The sequence below is a fragment of the Molossus molossus genome, unplaced genomic scaffold (genome assembly GCF_014108415.1).
Source record: "Molossus molossus isolate mMolMol1 unplaced genomic scaffold, mMolMol1.p scaffold_m16_p_15, whole genome shotgun sequence".
NCBI lineage: Eukaryota > Metazoa > Chordata > Mammalia > Chiroptera > Molossidae > Molossus > Molossus molossus.
In genome coordinates, this window is record NW_023425350.1 from 52,630,847 (window position 1) to 52,645,299 (window position 14,453).

At 58.0% G+C, this 14,453-nt stretch overlaps 1 protein-coding gene across 14 annotated transcripts in view; it reads left to right on the forward strand.

Moving 5' to 3' along the window:
• Window positions 1–14,453, forward strand: part of DYSF (dysferlin) — a 208,834-nt gene that overhangs the window by 84,676 nt on the left and 109,705 nt on the right. For 8 of the 14 annotated variants that reach the window (XM_036262775.1, XM_036262784.1, XM_036262779.1 and 5 more), the window contains 5 exons: window positions 6,580–6,695; window positions 7,209–7,322; window positions 8,452–8,629; window positions 9,163–9,287; window positions 11,718–11,824. In XM_036262775.1, coding sequence (XP_036118668.1) covers window positions 6,580–6,695; window positions 7,209–7,322; window positions 8,452–8,629; window positions 9,163–9,287; window positions 11,718–11,824 — 640 coding nt within the window. Of the gene's footprint in view, window positions 1–5,001; window positions 5,044–6,579; window positions 6,696–7,208; window positions 7,323–8,451; window positions 8,630–9,162; window positions 9,288–11,717; window positions 11,825–14,453 lie in introns of all 14 variants that reach the window. The other 6 variants (XM_036262777.1, XM_036262773.1, XM_036262782.1 and 3 more) reach the window with 1 other exon arrangement.

The window sequence follows — 14,453 nt, forward strand, 5'->3', positions numbered from 1 at the left end:
GAAGTCCCCCTCACTCTACTTTATTGGACATTTTAAGAATCTGTTTTTGGATTTATTTATCAATTCTAATTTTTTTTCTAATTTTTAATTCACTCATCTTTTTACTCTTTTAACTCTATACTTACGTTGTTGTTTTCAGTTAACTTCTTGTGTTTATTTTCAGTATTTCTTACTTAAATAATATAAGTATGGTTTCTGTCTCATATGCCATGCTTTTGGCCTTCAGCAAACCCCAAGGCTATATCTAACTATTTTTTACATCTAAACATTTAATCTGTTTTGGATTTATTGTGGTGTGTGTTCAGAGAGCACTCTGATTTGATTCCTTTGTAGGGAGTCTATTTTTTCTAACTAGATGCTGCTTGTAGGCATGTATCTTTTTTTATTGCAGTTTAAAAAGTTACTTTGATCTATGTAGATGCAGGACTCTTTTATTGAATTTTGTCTGAGACATGGTGAACGCTTAAATCTGAGTTGAGGAATAATTTCTTTTATTCTAACATTACAACACGGATGGCTGGAAGCGGGGTGGGTGGGGTAAGAGCTGGGGTTCTGGAGCCAGCAGCCCAGACTCAGCTCTGCCCCTTTGCAGCTGAGCGAGCTGCCCCAGCTCCCCTGACCAGTCTCCGGCTACGAGGTTGTTATCAGGATCTGGTGAGATTACAAAGGTAAAGTTCTTAGAGTGCCTGCTACACAATAAACCCTAAAGTAAGGCTTGCTGTTTAGTACCATTCTCATTGGCTTTCCACATCACTGGTTTTTCCTCTGTATTAATTCTGATGTTTTTCCCATGTCCGTTCTGCTTTTTACTACTTCCCATGTGGTTTAGAATGGGCCGTTGAACTTTTGGTTTCTTGTCACACCTTCTCTTCTCTCTGTTATTCCTTTCAACATTTTCCTTTTCTTCTTCGTCTGTTCTCTCTCAGAAGTTTTGCTTTGCTCCACAAAAGTTGTGTCTTCTTGGGCTCTGTGGAGGATTCAAAATGATTTCCTGAGATTTCCTGAATCTCACAGGAGCCCTTTCCCTACCCCGGGGCAGCACCCTGTCCCCCCCCCCCCGCCCCCTTCACACACTGTCTCACACGATCTGTTCAGTGTGGGCCTCTTTCCACAGATGGGGCACGGGTCTCTGTTCATCCATCTCGTCAGATCTTTACTGGAGGACAGGCTACCATGCCTAGTTTCTGGAAGACTCCACCTCGTGCTCTTGAAGTTGACCAATCCCTTGTTCTAGGTTCTTTGAAACATTAAAAAAAGAACCTTTAATTATAGAAAATTCAAACACATCTAGAAGTATTGTACAATGGATTCCCAGGTGCCCTCACTCAGCTTCGACACTAGCTGCGCTCTGCCATTCTGATTTCAATTGTGGTACTTGTGATTCGTGGAATGCACAGAAGGGCCTCCCCAAGGCACTGCCACCAGGGTGCCTCCTGTCCCAGCCCCCCACCCGTGGGAGCTCCAGTCCCAGGATGTGGGCCCCCTTCCCCAACGCTGTTCAGACAGTCTCTGAGGATGACTGTCTTGGCTGTAGGAAGATTTGAAGTGGGGGCAGTGAGGGTGGGGGAGGAGAGAGGTGTTCTGGCCCCCACTGCAGACCGGAACTCCTGGTAAGGAAGAAACCTCTTCTCCAGTTTTCTGACTGGCGCTGTCACTGTCTCCGAATCCAGGGACAGACCCTGGGAGAGGCACGGAGTGACCTCTGTTTTCTGACAGTCACTGTCTCCTGATGTTCCAGCTGGCCTGCCATCAGCCACCTGAGGGAGAGAGCAGGCCCCTGTCTCCCCTCAGCCTTCCTTCTGGTGGTGGTGATCTTTCTCCGGGGTTACTTCGAGTCTTTGAATGGAGCCATGAGAAAGATGTTTGTTTGGCCACTAGATGGCGCTCAGGCCACGGGCAACCCATTGTGGTTCAGGGAGGCCTTCAAAGTCGGACCACGGGCTCCCACAGATTGCATCGGAATTAAATGAGAATCTCCCTGCGAGTAGCTAACCAGTTTTAAGTGTGCTGTTACATAGCTTGGTCTCTGTAACAAGAAATGAGATCAACTTACTGCTCAAACTGGAGCCGTTCTGCATGACTGCTCTGATGTCCCTGCCCTCAGCGGTGTCCCCTCCGAGGCCCTGAGGTCCAGCAGCTGCCTTGCTCCCTGCCAACCTCCCACTGGCCCTGGGGCCACCTCAGAACTTGCCACTGCATCTTTCTGTCCAGCTCTTTGTATTTTCTCTTCTTATTGGGGGCCCTAGCACAACAATGCAAGGCACTTTCTTCCGCCACGGCTCTCAAAATCCAAACGGAACCAACTTGTAAAAACAGGTTCTTTCTCTATATTCCCCGCCTCATGGTTCACCAGGCTATTTGGTCCAACCAGGAGTTTTTGTTTTCGTGTTTATTTCCAATGAGGACAGGACCTAACACTAGCCTCTTAATTGCTCCTGCCCACAAGTTTGCCTGGGCACACTGAAGTATTCCTTGGACCCTGCGCTCCAAAGCATTTGGTGAAAATTTTGTTTTCTAAAAATGAGTGCTTTCCTGAGGAGCTGTGGTTCTTTCAAAAGGTAACGGACACGTGGGGCCCGTGAAACCTACGTAGATTCTTTGATAACTTTCTACATATGAAAATCATGCTACATAAATAGCACTCGTATCCTACAGTTTCTCCACAGGGAAGACATTCGAAGTTAGTTTCTTTTTGTCTTTGGAAGGTAGATGATAATGATTTCCCAGCAGTTCTCAGTTTCTCCTCCTGCTTGGCTCGGGCCGGTGTCAGCCAGCCAAGCCGTGGGTGTGGAGGTGTGCCGAGGGCCCGTAGGGGCGGGCAGGGCTGGCCGCAGGTAATGGCCTCAGCGTCTCCGGGAGACACGGGTGTCCCTGGGGACTGTCTGGGGGCTGTGATGGGCGGCTCATTGGGCTGGGAGGGCCTGCTCTTGGTCTCCCCTGGCTTCCCCCAGGTGAGAGAGTTGGGCTTGGCTGCTCAGGCCGAAAAACTGGGAGCATTCATCTGTGTTTTGGGGCTTCCTTGGGCTGAGGGGAAACACGCCAGAACACTTGTGTTTTGGCAGAAGGGTGATGAGGACTAAATAGACGCATTGTCTTGGGTGCCTTTACTGGTCACTCTGCCCTTGACTTTATGAGCTGTCTGCAGACACAGGGGAGAGAACCTGGGGTGATCCTCAACACATGGAGACCAAGGACCCTGCCCCCAAATTAAGATTCACTGGCCTAAGTTGTCAGCAGGGCCATGTCTTACTAGGTGCCCAGCGCCGTGCCTGGTAAGGTCTGCTGAACAAGTGAATGAATGAGGAGTTAAGTACTGTTGGGAAATAGGCTACTGTGCATCCTCCCTCTTGGTCCTCCTCGCCGCCAGCTCTGTCTGGGCTGGGCACCGGTTTGTAGCCAGGATCCAGAGTTGGTCTGTGGGTGGGAAGGCGAGTTTGCCTCTGCAACAAGCACATGGGGTTGGAAGTATGACCTTGGCCTCATTAGCCTGAGATAACTGGCTGGGCCTGTTTGTAATCATTTGGAAGGACCTTAAAATGGAATCTGTTTGCTTCCGGTGGTCCCTGGCCACTGCTCTCCTTGGGGCTCCCACTGGGTCATGGCAGTCTTCTCGCTGTTGCTGAAAGCTCCCCTATGACCAGAGGCCTGGCTCCCCCACTGGGGAGAACCTATGTCTGTGGATAGGGAAATGGCCACGAACTGTGGTTTCTGCAGCTGACTTCTGCCAGGCGGTGTTCCTAGCTGAGGCCTGGCTGGGGAGAGCCGAGGGGCTGGGTCCCGGGGCCTCAGACCCTCTGCAGCTGGGCTTCGCCCTCCCTGCTGCCTCCTGTGCTCAGTGGTCAGCCCCGTCCTTGGATCCAGACTTCCAAATTCCCCTTTTCTGTCTTCTCTCCCTCGTTGTGTTTCTGCTCATTCTTCTTTCACAATGTTTTGCTGAACTCCTGGCTCTTAACTGCAGCCATGGAGCTATGGGAAAATAGTCACAGGCATTATTTCTCTTTAAGGAGACCAATCGATAAGGATGATCAATGAATGGAAATAATCAGGGATTTCACCAACCACATCCCCAGCCTTGGTCATGACCCAGACAAAGTTACATTTAGCTGGCTGGAGGAGGAGACAGGGAAGACCAGAGCGTGGGAAGGGCAGAAATCACAGAGGACTGTGGAAGGAGAATGAGGGTTGCCCACTCTTTAGGGGGCACCTTGTAACTGCCTAGAATTGAGGGATGGATTCCAAGGGCCTGGAAGTGTGCCAGAGCATTTTCTTCCTTGCTTCTCTTATTTCTAGATACCCATTAGCAGCATGTAGGGAAATGCCCAAGTGCGCAGAGCCTTCAGCGAATTGACAGCGTCTATCCCCGTGTTTCACTAGAAGAGGCAGGTGCCGGAAGCCAGATCGCAGGGCCTGCTGCTGCGAAAATGCAACACGGTGTCCTCGGTGGCAATACTAGAACTGGCCACTAGATGGAGATGTTGTGCCTTGAAATGCCGCATCTCCGGGAGCTGGGCCCCCAGTGTCAACCTGCCTGTTGGGTGGAGCACTGGGTGTGCCTGGCTGCCTAGCTCTGGCCCTTTCGTGCTTCCCCCACCCTTTCTTTGTGTCTGTACTTTGTTTCCCTCACTTTTCTGGCTATTATATGGAAAAGCACAGTTTTCTTTTCTGTGTTATTTCTTAAATGTAGTGAGTCCAGTTTTGGGTCCAATTTTCAATTGGCAAACAGAACACACAGACGTGCAGGCAGACATCAGTGGGGAGGGCCGCAAGGGCTCACCCCGGTGGCGGGGGCTGTGTGTGGCTGGGGGGCTCCGTGATGAATTAGTTGGTAATGAATTCACAGCTGGGCTGGGAGTAGGGCCTCGGGCCACATCTGTTTGCCACACGGGAGCTGTCTTTCCGTCTGTCTGTCTGCCAGCTCTCCATCCTCATTCCCGTTCACATAACCAGACCTCCTCCAAGCCATGCCCATCCTAACCCCTTTTCCATTTCTTTATGCTTCAGAGGAGCCTGCAGGTGTGGTCCAGCCTCCTCCAGCCTCGGACAGTACGTGCTTTGGGGACGATGAGGGGGTGGGCCTGGGGTTCCCGCAGGAGGGAAGAGGGTACTTACTGGTTGCTGGGATTTTCAATTTGACTGAAGTGGGTCTAAGATTCTCCACCACGGTCCCCTAGCCTACCTTTGACTACACCCCTGATTTTGGTTGAATATGTAAATTGCTTAGAATGCTTTAAAGGCAATTCCTTCCCACCCCCCAAGCCCCTTCCTAAATCTGCGGGGCTCCAGCTGATGCTCAAATGAGTCCACTCTGTGAGGCAGGGAGGGCTGGGGCCCGCCTCTGTGTCCTCCGTGGGGCGGGGGCTGCTTGGGGACCAGACGGAGGGCAGGGTAAGCTGAAAACCCTTGAAGTTGAAATTTGAAAGGTAAATCATAATCGAGATAATTGTTACAAATATTAGGAATGTTCCTGTTCCAAGGGCCCGGGCTCCCACCTCGGTCCCAATGCCAGAGCCCTGTCTGTGCTGGGGGCTGGGGGGAGCGTGAAGATGCACACGGGTGGCCCTGGCTCTGGGGGAGGCCTGCTGCACCTGCCTTCTGGTGGGGCATTTCTTATCTCCCAAGCCCCATCCCCGCCCCCAGCCTGTCCCCAGGGTCTCACCCTGGCTGGGACTCGCGGTCACACTCGTGCCTTCAGGTCTGGCTCGAGCGCTTCCTTGCGGAGGCCATTCGTCCTGTGCTCCTCGCCCTACTCTGCTCAGATGGACTGGACCACCCCAGATGGTTCTTGTGCCCCCCCCCCCCCGGGGCTCCTAGAGCAGGGCCAGTGCAGTCCCATCCTGGGAACTTCGGCTGTCAGCTGGACAATGATGACATTCACAAGAAATAGCCCCTGAAGAGGATGCTGTGGATATTTCCCTTCATCATTGGTGTGATTCCTCTAACTCTCCTCAGCCTGCTCCACTGAAAGGCTGTTCTTTGCAGCGAGCGGGAGGGGGAGGGGTTGCCAGAACGAGTCAAGGATGTCAGGTGGGCTCTTTCAGGGCTGGGGAGATACGTGCCCAGGGGTTGCCTGTGGGGGGACATCTAGCTGGGCCCCCTCCTTCGTGCCCTGGGAGATGGCTTCTCCTGTCGTGAGGTTCTGGAGCCTCCTTTGTGTGGGTTGGGGAGGGGCTGAAGGATGGGTGTGGCTTGAAGGGGTGGGCCAGGGTGGACCCTGGCCCCCGCATCATGTGCGGGGGGGGGGGGGGTAGCACGTGGGCTCTGAGCTCAGACCATGTGGGTGATGCCACACTGCAGCCGTGTGCTCCTGCGCGTCCCTGAGCCTCAGTTTCTTTGTCTATAAAAGGAGACCATGAAAGTAATAAAATCTCCACATCTCAGCCTCGTGGTGAGGATTAAAGGGGCACATGGGAGACCAGGGGAGCTGTCATCGGTGCCATTGCTCTTTATCCATGTATGAGGCTGCGCCCCTCCCATGTGCGGGGGACTGAGGCCCAGGGATGGGCTCAGGCCTGAAGGTGGCTGGGCTGAGCCCTAGAAAGCCCCCTGGGCCGCCCCTCTGACCCTGCCTCTGTCTCCCAGTGGACGACCATCTGGGCTTCCTGCCCACCTTTGGGCCCTGCTTTGTCAATCTCTACGGCAGCCCCAGGGAGTTCACCGGCTTCCCGGACCCGTACGCAGAGCTCAACATGGGCAAGGTGAGGCAGCCAGACCCCATGTGCCCTCGGTCCCCAGGCCCGCGCGGGGTCCTCCAGCCTGGCCTGCGCAGTGTCTGGGGCCACCTGGACCGCAAGGGCCTGACGGGGCTCGAGCAGGCCCGGGGCCAGGCAGCCCCCTCCTCAGAGAGCCTCCTCCTGCCTGGCCTGGCCTGGCCCCTTCCTCCCTCCCACTCCCTCCCTTGGTCTCTCCTTCAGGGCCAGCCTGATCCCCCACTTTCCTGGCCCCTCAGGGGCCCAGCCCCCTGTCCCCCACCATCTGCGTCAGGCTTTCTCTCTCCTCTGGCTCACTGGGTTGGAGTCTGGTGCTGACCATCTGGGTGGCTTGGCCTGCCACCTGACCTCTCTGGGCACAGTTTCCTTATTTGCAGAGTGTTGGGGTGGCTCAGGGACCTCCTTGGTGCCTGGGAAGTGAGCAACCTCAGGGCCAGATCAGGCCCCTTTCCTTCTCCTCTCCATTCCCCCTGCTCCTAGTGATCCAACCTCCCCTCTCAGGGGGAAGGTGTGGCCTACCGAGGCCGGGTTCTGCTCTCCCTGGAGACCAAGCTGGTGGAGCACAGTGAGCAGAAGGTGGAGGACCTCCCTGCAGATGACATTCTCCGGGTGGAGGTGAGGGGCATGGCTCTCTGAAGCACGGGGTGGTGGTCGGGGGGCTGGCCTCGGGGTGTCGTGGTGGGGGAGGGCTCGGCTCCACCCACACGCACATGCCTTCACCCCTCTGGGCCTCCCTGCCTCAGCCGGGGAGGGGGTCAGCCCATACCTACCCGGCCTCCCGGAGGACTGTCCAGACACTCAAAAAAGATAAATGAAAGTATTTAAAAAGTCTGGAGCTCAGTACAAACCAAGAGGCTATTTTATAACCATAATGTGAGAGCAGTTGACACTGAGCACCCACCATTGTCAGATACCGTGCTAGTGACATTCTGATGTCCTTGGGTCCTCCCGGCACTCGGACGGCTGCCGTCGGTGCCCACGTGTTACAGGGAGGAGACTGCGCTGCACTGTGTCAGAACGCACGTCAGAGAGCTGGCCTGTGTCAAAGAGGCGGCCGTGCAGTCCATGGTCCGAAGGCGTCTGTCTCAGTCCTGGACTGACCACTTCCCAGCTGCACCAGTTCCCCTGTCTGTGACGTGGGGCGAGTGCTTGCCCGTCCCTCACAGGGTTGCTGTGGGATGACATTCACACCACATGCAGCGAGCACTCAATCAGCATTAGCTGCTAGTTCGGTTTGCATTCTGCGGGAGTCACTCGTGTTACAGAGGGGATCCTAGAGCATCTTGGTTCTTGTGATTGAGCTTCTCCTCCCTCAGCCCTGCGCCTGATGCCCAGAGGCAGTGGGATCCATTCGTCCCAGCACATGGCAGCCTGTGGGTGCTGCAGGGCTGGCTGGAGGGGGAGCTCCGGGCAGGGCCACAGCGGGTAGAGCCTTTGGCCCCTTCCGAGTAGCAGATGCGGAGGAGCAGGCTGCTGGGGCGGTGCCGGGGCTGCTGGTTCAGATGAGGGGGCGGCATGGCCTCGGAGGTGTAGACCTTGTTGGAGGACCATGGCCGAGCACGTGGCCTGGAGTGAGTCTGCTCAGTTAGTAACCAGATCTGGGTGCTGTTGCTCAGCTGGACCACTCGGCACCCGGCCGTCCGGCCAGGATTTACCGGGCGGGCCTGCCAGACATGTGACCCCTCTCCACCCGGGGTCTCCCTTCCTCCTCCTGTGACGCTCTGGCCTCCCTCTCTGCTTCCAGAAGTACCTCCGAAGACGCAAATACTCGCTCTTCGCGGCCTTCTACTCGGCATCCATGCTGCAGGACGTGGACGACGCCATTCAGTTCGAGGTCAGCATCGGGAACTACGGCAACAAGTTCGATAACACCTGCCTGCCGCTGGCCTCGACCACGCAGTACAGCCGGGCGGTCTTCGACGGTGAGGCTGGAGGCCACGCGCCTGGAGGGACCCAGATCACGCAGGGGGCCCGAGCCTGAGTCCTGCCTCCCACTCAGAGTTGTCAGAGGCCCACTGGAGGGCCTGGCCTGAGCACACCTGTGGGAGGGACCCCTGCTCTGCTCCCCGTATCTCCTCCCCCTGCTCACCTCCCAGGGCGTCCCTGCTGCCAGGACCCACAGATTGGTCTCCCCAAACTGGCCGTCGTCAGCCTTGACTTGGACCTGCGATGCCATTTATCAAACGGGGGCTGTTGGGCTTGGCGCAGAGACTGTGGAGAATGTGGGTTTCCCAGCATCCTTCTGACAACCCCCCGTGTGATGTGTTAGGGAGCCCGTGACAACAGCCGCTGATGTTAGCACAGGGAGGGAGCTCAGGCACCTTGTCTGGACACCGGGAAATACTGGTTACATGTGTGTCCAGGGGGTTCTTAGTGGGAATGGGGAGCAGGTGCTGGATCCATCCTACCCTTGACCCCCTTCCCACCCGCCCCGCGCCCCTTTGTGTCTGTCCAGGGTGCCACTACTACTACCTACCCTGGGGCAACGTGAAGCCTGTGGTGGTGCTGTCGTCTTACTGGGAGGACATCAGCCACAGAACTGAGGCTCGGAACCAGCTGCTCCGGATTGCTGACCGGCTGGTGAGTGGGGGCAGCCTGCGCCCGCCCCGCAGTGGCTCTTCCCAGCCCCGTGGGCGCACCCCCTGCGCACAGCTGTGCCTGCAGCCCTTGGTGTCGGGCCCCTTGTGTCCTAGCAGTGCCGGGTGTGTGGTCCTGTCGTGCATACGGGGGAGAGAGGAGAGGGAGTGAGAGCTATTCTGGGGGAGCCCGTGGTCAGACGGAGAAGACAGCACAGAAAAAGAGCCCCGAGGAGCCGAGCGAGGCGCCGCGGGCCAGAGCCGAGTCCGCACCCTCTCACTCACCGGTTCCTGTGCCAAATGCCTGGACTCTTACCACAGAAGGGACTTGTGCTAGAAACTTCTAGGCAGAGTTAGAGGTGAACAAGGAGCTGACCTGCCTTCAGGGGGTCCGTCCGGTGCAGGAGAGACCAGGCTCACCCATTCAGACGTCCTGCACTTACTTCAGGGCAGAGGACGCCCCAGGAGCCTCAGAGGAGGGGGAGGCCAAGGGCATCGGGAGGGGTGTCAGCGCGGCGAGGGGCTGGGAAGCAGGAGCACGTCAGGACACACTGCAGTGGTCCAGGGTCAGTGACGAGCACTGGGAAGGAGGTGCCTGGGGAGAAAACTGTAGGACTTGGGCTAGAAGGTCGTGGTGGTTTCTCGGATGAGGGAGGGGAGGTGGGCAGCAGTGGCCCTAGTCTGGGGACTGGTAAGCCGGGGGGGGGTGAGTCCTGTTCTGCGTGCCCAGGAGGCTGGGAGCGGCAGGGTTGGCGCTTGGCCAGAGAGTGGAGGGGATCGCAGTGGGCAGAAGGGCAGAGGCCCAGGGCGGGAGCAGGTACTTCTGGCGGTGGCCGCAGGTGCTCTGTGTGCCTGTGGCGGAGGCTCACCCACAGGGCACGTGGCCGTGGGGATGCAGAGGAGGCAGGTGTGGCCACGCCACGGGGGTGAGTGAGGAGCACGGGTGGAGGGAAGGGGTTCAGAGGCTTGGGCATGTCTTGAGTGAGGAGGTGAGCACCGTGAGGAGGGAAGGTGGATGAGGAGGAGAAGTTGGGGTCTTGGAGTGGCTGGGAGTTGATATGGGCCCAGGTGGGGGACCACGGTGGCCCACACCTCCCCTGAGACCGGAAAACCACAAGGTGCAGAGAACTGGGAGCCCATACCTTTTAAATACAGACTCCGCCCCCAGATCAGCCATGCTCCTGCAGGACAGGCCCTGGGGTGGGACCTGTGTTCTTCCCAGGGCCTGTGCCCCCGTGGTCCCAGGGCAGAGCGCATGCCCAGGAAAGCTGGTGGGCGGGGAGGGCGCGGGGACTGAGGGGCATTCCTTGGTCTGCTGGTGTTCTGTGGGAGACCTCTGCCCCCCAGCTCAGGGCTGAGGCCCCGGAACACTGAGGAGGTGCTCCACGGAGCCCAGAGCACCCCGGAACACTGAGGAGGTGCTCCACGGGGCCCAGAGCACCCCGGAACACTGAGGAGGTGCTCCACGGAGCCCAGAGCACCCCGGAACACTGAGGAGGTGCTCCACGGGGCCCAGAGCACCCCGGAACACTGAGGAGGTGCTCCACGGGGCCCAGAGCACCCCGGAACACTGAGGAGGTGCTCCACGGGGCCCAGAGCACCCCGGAACACTGAGGAGGTGCTCCACGGAGCCCAGAGCACCCCGGAACAGAGGAGGTGCTCCACGGGGCCCAGAGCACCCCGGAACACAGAGGAGGTGCTCCACGGGGCCCAGAGCACCCCGGAACAGAGAAGGTGCTCCACGGGGCCCAGAGCACCCCGGAACACTGAGGAGGTGCTCCACGGAGCCCAGAGCACCCCGGAACACTGAGGAGGTGCTCCACGGAGCCCAGAGCACCCCGGAACACTGAGGAGGTGCTCCACGGAGCCCAGAGCACCCCGGAACACTGAGGAGGTGCTCCACGGGGCCCAGAGCACCCCGGAACACTGAGGAGGTGCTCCATGGAGCCCAGAGCACTCCAGCATGACTGGCCGCTGGAGTTTGCACGGGGCAACTGTATTACTGGAGGTTTTCTGAGCACTCCTGGAGGAAGGAGGCCTGTCCCGAGCCTGGCTAGGCGGTGGGGTTGGGAAGGAGAGAGACCCCAGGTAGGGACCTGGAGGGGCTCTGAGGTCACACACCTGTGAGCTGCAGACCTGGTGTGAAGGGGCCCGTGTGGAGCGGGATGCATCCTGTCATGTCAGAGCCTCCGCATGGCACCCGGTTTCCCCGTGACCACACGCGTGGTTGGAGCCCTCGTCTGCAGAATTTGGATGTTTGGTGTGGGAAGCCCTGGGATGTTCTTGAACCAGGACAGATTCTGATTTGTTGGGTCTGGTCTCTGCTCTCCTCTTTGGTTCAGGGACCGTGCATGGTGACAGGGCCTGGGGCTGGGGTCCACGGTGTCCCTTCCACCCTGCAGTGACCTCCTGACTCTTGCCTGCCCATCCCCAGGAAGCCGGCCTGGAGCAAGTCCACCTGGCCCTGAAGGCCCAGTGCACCACTGAGGATGTGGACACGCTCGTGGCTCAGCTGATGGATGAGCTCATTGCAGACTGCAGGTAGGGTGCCCGGCACCCACACCCACCCTCCTGACTCCACTGGGCCCTTCCCTGGGAGTGTTCGTGTGTGGCGGTGAGCGACGGCACGTCTCCCCAGCCACGCTTGGCCAGCAGTCCAGCCCGTGCTGAGTCCAGAGGTGGCGGAGCCAGCGCGGGGAGTTGAAAAGGTGACAGTTAGAGCAGGTCATAAATCTCCCTGCAGCAGCGGCAGCTGCCGGCCCTGGGCGGCCTGGCTCACCTGAATGGGGAGCATTGTGTCTCTGATCCCCGACCTCTTATTTCCCTGATGGAATCTGCAGGAGGAGCTGGGGGGGGGGTGACGGCGTCCCTCCTTCCCACAAGGCCATGTCGGGGACCTTGGTTTCTGCTTAGCCTTCTACTGACATGGCTGATTGTCAGGAGGCCATGCGGGAGAACAGGGGCCCTGAGCCCGGCAGAGGGTGCATCTCAGCATCCCCTCCCTCTGCTGCCGGGTGCGGGCGCTCACCACCCACCACCTGCCCTGACCGCGGTGTCCTCCTCTTGAACCTGACACTGAGAGCAACTGATGTATAACAGCACGTGAACAAAGCGCCTGGCCCTTAGGCGTGTCTAATACATGGCAGCTAAGATTATTATTGAGAAGAAGCCATGTCAGGAGACGTAGGTTCTTGTTCCGTTCGCCAGCCCTGCAGCTTTGGGCAGTTTCACTTTTCTGGACCTCAGTTTTCTCAGCTGTTAAATGGACCTAATAGTAAAAATTGCCTTTCTACTTTCTGTGGAGTTAAGTGTGAACATATGCCAATGTGTTCTGTGTCCCCCTCTAAATTCTATCAGCCCCTATTGAAGGTGTGAGAAATGCCTTCGTGCTGAGACATGGGTCACCAGCCTGCCTGATACAGTGGCCTTCTGGCCCTTTGTGCCTCAGCTTGGAAACACATGTTTACCAGAGCAAATGTGTCCCCGGAGAGCCATCCCCGGCTGCCCCCACCGGTGGTGGAATTGCAGACAGGTCATTCATTCATTCCCCGAACCTTCCTGAGGCCTGGCAGGCTCGCGCCAGGTGCACAGAGAAGGCCGACAAGGGGCAGCCTTAGCCCTCACGTGACTCACGCGAATGTGAGCAGATGAAGGCAAGTGTTGGGCTGGAGGCGTGTGCCGCAGGAGCTCCAGCAGGTGCACGCCACTCCAACCTGCTCGGGAGGCTTCCTGGGGGCGGGGCGCCATGGGAACTCTGAGGGAGGGGGTGGGGGACAGCCTTTGGAGGGGGATCGTCCAGGCAGTGGCAGAGAAGCCTGAAGTGTCCGCTGCCTCCAGGAGGGGGGAGTCCCCCGGGAGGCTCAGGTTAACCTGGGACAGGCCTCAGGGATCCGCTAAGGTGAGCTCGGCCCTGAGAACCGTGTGGGGCACAGTGGTCCTCGTGGTTCAGATGCTCACTCTGGCTGCAGTTTGGGGATGGGCCAGGGGCTGTTCTAAGAATTTTAGACATAGGAACTAATCATGAAAATCTTAAGAGGTAGGAAGTAGAATGATTGCATTTTACAGAGGAGGACACCGAGCCGCAGAGAGATTAATTACCAGCCGGATTCACACTCTGAGTAAACGGCTGAGCCCCTCGGCGCTGTGCCTCATGGACAGGACTCGCTGGTGGTCTGCATGTGGGGCCCAAGGGAGGTCGAGAATGAGCCCCTCGCTCTGGCTGGGCGAATGGCAGGGCCGTTCCCAGAGAGGCTGGGGGAGAAGAGCAGTTTTGGGGGAAGAGGAGGCCTTCAGGACTGGCCACATGCAGTAGGAGGTGCCTGGGCATGTCTGTCTGTGGTCAGGAGGTCGGAGGACAGAGAGAGACTGGAGGGGCACACGGGGACACGGTCACCGTGGGGAGGGCCTCGGAGCGACTCACTGTGCCCACTGGCCTGGCCTGACGGCTGGGGGCGAGGGTGGGCCAAGGTCTGCTCATGACTCACATCGTGTGGACCTTGGCAGGTCTGAGGTGCTTGAAACATTGAGACAAGTGGGACCCCATTGAGACGAGTAAGGGCCTGGGCCGCCCTTACGGCCCTCTTGGGGTTCTTGGAGGGCTTGGCTAAAAACGCTTCTGCTAAAGCCCGCTCCCCTGAGTCCCTCTCCTCGGGACAGAAGGGGGCCTGGGGCCTCCAGGGGCATGGGTCCCAGGTCAGGAGCTTTGGAGGAGGGTCTCATCCTCTGAGGAATGCAAGATGGCTCTGCAGGGGAGGCATGCCAGTCATCAGGACTGATTCAGTCCCACCCGAGGCCACCAGCAGCCCTGGGGCCACAGCAGGGGGCTTCCTGCACCCCTGGCTCTGTGCTGAGCACCCTCCCAGCTGACCAGCAGGGCCGGCAGGTGTGAGGTTCCCGAGCCAGCTTGCCACGGCTGACCACCGGCTGCTCTCCACTCCTCAGCCAGCCCTGCCCATGTCACCAACATCGGCTCCTTCCTTCCATCAGATCCTTTTCCTGCCTCATCTCCCCGGGAACCCCTCTCCCCCCACGGCCGGTGGCGCTCACTCTTCTCCCAGCCCAGCCCTCTCCTCTCACTTCTAATCCACTGCCCACCACACCCCTCCCCCCGGTGTCCTGCCAGCACGCTCCGTTCATTGTCTGATCTTCCTAAAACTGCGCCATGCCATCT